General features: G+C 36.6%; 1 protein-coding gene across 1 annotated transcript; it reads right to left on the reverse strand.

The window, feature by feature from the left end:
- Positions 1-477: 477 nt before the first annotated feature.
- Positions 478-5,539, reverse strand: LOC103946495 (transcription initiation factor IIB-2). Its single transcript, XM_009357204.3, has 7 exons — positions 5,018-5,539; positions 4,227-4,251; positions 2,577-2,706; positions 2,354-2,484; positions 2,123-2,211; positions 1,058-1,134; positions 478-840 (listed from the first exon to the last, which is right to left on the reverse strand). Exons 1-7 carry the CDS (start codon positions 5,368-5,370, stop codon positions 707-709), a joined length of 939 nt encoding a protein of 312 aa, XP_009355479.1. The 5' UTR covers positions 5,371-5,539; the 3' UTR covers positions 478-706.
- Positions 5,540-5,902: the final 363 nt, after the last annotated feature.

Below are 5,902 nucleotides of genomic sequence, written 5' to 3' on the forward strand. Positions count from 1 at the left end.
ACAATAAACTAGCAATAATGTGGCTAATATAATCTTATAAATAATATACATTTTGTCGTCCTCAAAATGATTCCACTCAACGCCGGACGCTAGTTACAAATTTGCAGGTGATATTTCTCTCCGTCTAGACCAGATCCATAAAAGAGGTGCTGCCGTACGCATATTCTTGATGAATTTCAATAGACTCGTTTTTGATATCTTGTGGATATTGGTTGGAATTATAAATTGAATACCAGAAATTTAGGGAGTTGTTATTGGCATTCTATTTGCATTTCAAACTTTTTATATTTAGGAAAGAAAATACGCTTGCAAAAATTGCAGAATCAAATTTTTTGAACGTCGATAACAGGTCTCAAATTTAAATAGACTTTTTATACTCTTATAATCCTGATTGAATACTGTAAACTTTATACACTCATTTAAATAGACTTTTTCACACTTGCAGTCATGGTAGTCAGGTTTTTTATTACTCATAAATTAAACAAAACTGGAAAACATTCTGCTACTTCAAGCATAAATCTGAATTCAGTCAATTGAATGATATAATTTACTATGAAAAGCAATTCTATAAAACAATTTAAGCCTTCTGCATCGTTCATACATCCGACTGTTAAACACAACGCAAGGAAAAACGCAAGAAAACACTCTCCAATTCAATTCAATTCAATTTTCTCCGTGTTTTTAATTAATCCGCTTCGTCTACATTTCAAGGGCTGCAAAGGTTCTTGAGAGCATCCTCTGTTGCGTACCAGCCCGGTATAATCTTTGACACATGGGGATGAAGGTCTTTGTACGAGTTTCTGATTGTTCCTTCCGCTACTCCGGTAGCAACGGAGATATCTGCACTCATATTTGTCATTGCGTAAATCAGCTCTTATTCAAAATGAATTAAATTACAAGGGATGCTATAAGATAGTAGCATGAGAAAAAATGATTCAGAAATGAATGATGTTAAACACATCAAGTTTTTTGTCTCCATAGCGAACCCAGTTCACAAGCTTTCAACCCCAATTCTCAAACGCTAAATCCTAGTTTCTAAGAGGTAGAGGATTCAAACCTTTGAGAGGCTTCTTATCGTCTGAAAGTTGGGTGATAATATAAATAACTGCTGCTGCTATCGATATAGGGCTCCGCCTGAAATTTAGACAAAAAGAAACCACCAGTTATTACAAGCAACTGTTAGAGATTGGCATAAGTGAAAGCACCAATCTTTAAACAAAGAATCTTCACGCCTTACATACGAAGGGCATATAATAAGACCAATGAATTTAGTTCACAACAAGAAATAATATAAGGCAGCAGAATTCAAATACAAACTCTTAAAAGGCACCAACAAAATGCCATTTGTAACAATTCTATCTCATGTAAGGAATCAGATGATAAACTTTATATTAACCTTATAACATATTTGCCAAGCTCAACCAAAACATGCCCTAACACTTGAAAAGAGATTTGCCATTCTGTAAGTCACTTACACTATGTTTGGGTGAAGAAATTTAAGATTACTAAGGCATTTAAAAATGACGGAAATTGAAATGACAAGATTTTATTTTCTAGAATTTGTAAATATTCTTGTTTGGTTAACCTAAAAGAACAATGGAATTGAATACGAAATTTGTTATTTTTCAACTCTCAATCATAGAAATTGAGAAATGACACCTATTTACGTGGAATTTGAACTTGGGATTTGGAGGTCCTAATTTCCAAGTTTTTTTTTTCCACGCGGAAATTCTAAATTTCTATGTTTATGAATCCAAACAAGAGAATTGGTGCCTGTCAATATATAAATTCTAACTTTTACCAAAACTCCATGTTTATTTCCCTCATCCAAACATAGTGTTAGGGTTTCAGTGGTTGAAGCGGAGATCATTTCTATTTAATGATTCTATTTGACCCCCTATAGAATCCTTCACCATATGCCAACCAATCCTTTATGATGCCTTGTCATTGACCTTCACAATAAAATGCTAAAACCCAAACTACTTCAATCAGCTATTTTGATCAAGTTAGTTCTCCTTTGTTTTACCATATTTCTGGATCTCTTCCTAGGTGTTGGAAAGCTCATATGGGAAACACATATTTTCGGTAAACTGATAACTGCATAATGTATTGAAAACACTACCTTATATCAAATTCTTCGGACTTTGTCACAGCTTCATGAGCAGCCTTGACTGCTTGATTAATCATACCCAGATTGGAACAAAATCGCCTCTGAAATTAAGTAGATATTATGTCAGTGGCAGCAACAAACTAGGAAAATGTGCTATGTATGATTTGTTGCCTAGCTTAAGGTAATTTAATGATTTCTTTTTGCTTCAAATCAGAATTAAAATGAAAACGAAACGCTTCTCACCATAAAGTCCCCAGCATGTATTGTTCCCATCTCCACAGACTGACCATTCTCTAATCCCAGTTGTTTCACTATGTATTCTTTTGCTCGGCCAATTTCCTTCTTTGTGGCTCCATTGGCGACAGAGCAAATTTCTATTTGAAATCCACAGGTTCAGGGAAGCTCATACACAAAGGCAAAGATAATTCAGGAAGCATCCAGATGTTAAAAAAATCATAAGTTGTACCCTTTACAGTGCGTGGCTTGTCTTCTTGTCGACAAGCAATGTACAGGCAAGCAGCCAATAGTGCATCCTGATTTCTTCCCCTACTAGATTTCTGATCTTCCACCCTCTTATATATCTCATTAGCCCGATCCTTTAAACCAATCATAAAAGTGCCATTAGTTATAATACTCTAAACCCATGCATGCTCAAAGAATAAGAGAAAATAGTTGTGCAAGAAAAGAAATAGGCCAAAACAAACAACAACAACAAAGCCTTATCCCACTATGTGGGCTTGGTTGGAACAAAAAAAAAAAAAAAAAAAAAAAGAAGCCAAACATCTTAAAAAATACAGAGTAAATTATAGACAAGCTAGAGGTAATCCTGTTTTAGTCAGAAATGGGCCAGGGATAAATATAATTAGATGATGTCTGTTTCTTTTCCTTAACACCATAATAGCCACATTAATTTGCATAGCCAGGGTAGTACAAGAATAACTTTAAATATCAAGCAAGAGGAAAGATTTATCGGGTTGAAACATAAGGCTCAGAATCTTAGTCTTTAGGCCCCTTTTATCAATTTTCAAAGAAGGTAATATAAGAACTTTATCAATGTGAATTAAATAAAATAATGCAACATCAATGAAAAAATAGTCCACCGAAGGTACAATCATAACCTTCTACAACCAACTAACAAAGTTCTTGACACTACTTTCAACAAAAACATTTCAAATATTGAAGGTTTTTCCAAAAATTTGCCCAAACAACAAGCAACTTGATAAAAATCAGCACAAACATTTTGTATTAACAACTTGTTATTGATATAAAAGTTTAGCTCTGATGTGAAGAAAATGCACTCAATCGCTTGCTTGCTTGCTCACACACACACAACAACAACAAAGTCTCGAGGGAACCCTTCCCACTTGACTTTTATCTTTCCCACGAAAGCCTAACATTTTACCTCCAACCAAATGTACCATATCAAAGCAAGATGAAACATCTGCAAAAGCAACCAAACCTATTTTGTACTCCAACTAGCTAACAAAATTAAGATTCATCAATCAGCACCTAAAAGGATAAACCCAGTATCCCTAAACCACAAGACACCAAACCATTTAAAAGTAAATGATCTACTGACTGTCCACCATTTCATCCATATATGACTAACCAATAGCCTATAACAACCAATACCATTCAAGGCTTGGTTTCAATTAAAAAGACGTAATAGCAAAAGCTTTGTAACAAATGCTTCTGCATCAAAAAGCATTCAGTTGAACTTCTAAAATCTTAAATAGGTTAAGGATTAGCCATTACTGTTTCGCAAATCAACTCGTTAATGATATTTATGGAAAAAATAAAGATAATGGTGCTTTTGGATATGTCGAAGCCGCACCGACTTCCTGCTACTTGAAATTTTTCCAGAGAAATACCATTTGTCAATGAATACCTTGAACAACATACTTCAACAACTATTCATAACTAAATTTATGCTGCATTTATTTAAGTATTTTATAACAGACCGAATTCATTTATATCAATGATCACAAAATTAAATAATGGAAAGAGCTTCTTAATTTATGTACTTTATCCATGAGTTTGTAGACATATGAGTGTACTAGAACTAATAGTAGTCCCCGTATAAAAAAAAACATTCAGTAGTACGCAAATAGCATACCTTGATGGTTGCAACAAGGCCCAACCTGAAACACAATTTTACCACATCAGCTATTTTTCTTTGTTACAAGTTTGAAAAAAAAAAAGTCCCATTTGTAAAGAAATTTAGTATAACAGGAAAATATTAGCTTCTGATACCATCTCCATACCACCAAATCGTACGGAAGGGAAGAAGCAGGCATTAAACATAGGAAAAGGTAAAACAAAAACCACCCACTAATGAGTGTCAAAATAGTGATATCTGAACATTCTTACTCTTGTCATAGTCACAAATGATCATTCAAGCTGGAGGACTATCGAACTTATTTTTTTCGCTGGATTAGCATTGTATAGGTGCTAAGCTAGACCAACCAAATAGCTGATTAGCAAGTTCTACTAGAAGTATCTTTACAAATTCAGCATGAGAATCTAGGAGCCTCTACATTTAGACTAAGCTCAAGAAGGATATTTGCATGTCCTCATATATTTCTCTGGATGCGGATTCATGAAATAAGTACCATGATCATCATAAGAAACCTCTATCAAGACAGATTAGCATCCATTTGTTAATTAGGTTTTAACAAGAATAAAATCAATCCTATATTCAGTCAGCTAAATGATGAAAAATATAACTTAACAAACTCACACTACTTGATTGTTCAGCCTTCAACTAAACATTTTAATTCATTTTCAATTTCCTTTCACGTCGTCGTCTTCGTCATCATAATCATTTCAATCCGACCTCAACCCTCAAACAACCCAAAATCTAATCCAGAATCAATTTCCCCAGTATTTCAGCAACCAATCACATACCTATCGGACATGGTGGCGATGGTTTTGAACGCCATTATCAAGCCCCGATCCGGATTAGACCCACGGTTCTGCCACCGACCCAAGGACGAAGACAAGAACTCACCAGAAGCCCCGTTGGGCTTGGCTATGACGGTGGACAGCCCACCATCGGCCAACAGGGGATTGGTAGGCCCACCAACACGGACAGGGTCGTTATCACCCGACTCGTTGGCGAAGGTACGCCACTCCGAGGTCTCATCAATGGAATGAGACTCGAGCACTAGACCGCACTCGGAGCACACGGTATCACCCGCCGAGTGGTCGAACACGACCTCCGTCTGGCGCTTGCAGTCGGAGCAATACGCATCGGACATTTTTAGGTATAAATAATTTTACAGTAATCTTATCGGGAAAATGGTGTTTGGGAGGTGAGAAAATTGGAAGGATGAGAGATTTTCTCTCCTTGGGCGTTGTTGTTTGGTTGTCTCTTGTAGTGGGGTGGGCTGAGAGAAAGATCTTGAAATGGAGGAGGATGGCGAAAGGGGGAGGGGAGGGGAGGGTATTTATAGAAAGATGAGAGGAGTATTCAAGAGACTTTTGGTAGGAAGGTCATGAAGCCTTCGTGACGGCAACCGTTTGGACACGCCTTATTCTTTTGGGCTCTCGTTGGATTGGGCTCCATTTCTTGGGTTGGATGGATTATGGCATTGGACATCTCCCTCTTTCTCCTTAGGCTGGGAAAGGTACTATGGCAGGAGTGGAATATCATGGGCCCGAATGACACCTTCATATGTGTGTGAGCCTGAAGGCCCAAGATATATGCTCAGCGCTTAAGTCCGGTGTGGTCTACTCAAGATGTCAAGAGTAATTCGTCGTATTGAGTAAAAAGTGCACATGTCCTTTTTC

The sequence above is a fragment of a genome, unplaced genomic scaffold (genome assembly GCF_019419815.1).
Source record: "Pyrus x bretschneideri cultivar Hongxiangsu unplaced genomic scaffold, Pyrus_bretschneideri_v1 Contig9, whole genome shotgun sequence".
NCBI lineage: Eukaryota > Viridiplantae > Streptophyta > Magnoliopsida > Rosales > Rosaceae > Pyrus > Pyrus x bretschneideri.

Bases quoted from the DNA above. Each gene is read 5' to 3' on its own strand.
- LOC103946495 (XM_009357204.3), bottom strand. From the start codon at position 5,370: ATGTCCGATGCGTATTGCTCCGACTGCAAGCGCCAGACGGAGGTCGTG. The intron at 2,485-2,576 runs GTACAACTTATG...GATTTCAAATAG, and splicing joins CAAGCCACGCACTGTAAAGG to AAATTTGCTCTGTCGCCAAT. The intron at 841-1,057 runs GTTTGAATCCTC...ATATGAGTGCAG, and splicing joins CGATAAGAAGCCTCTCAAAG to ATATCTCCGTTGCTACCGGA.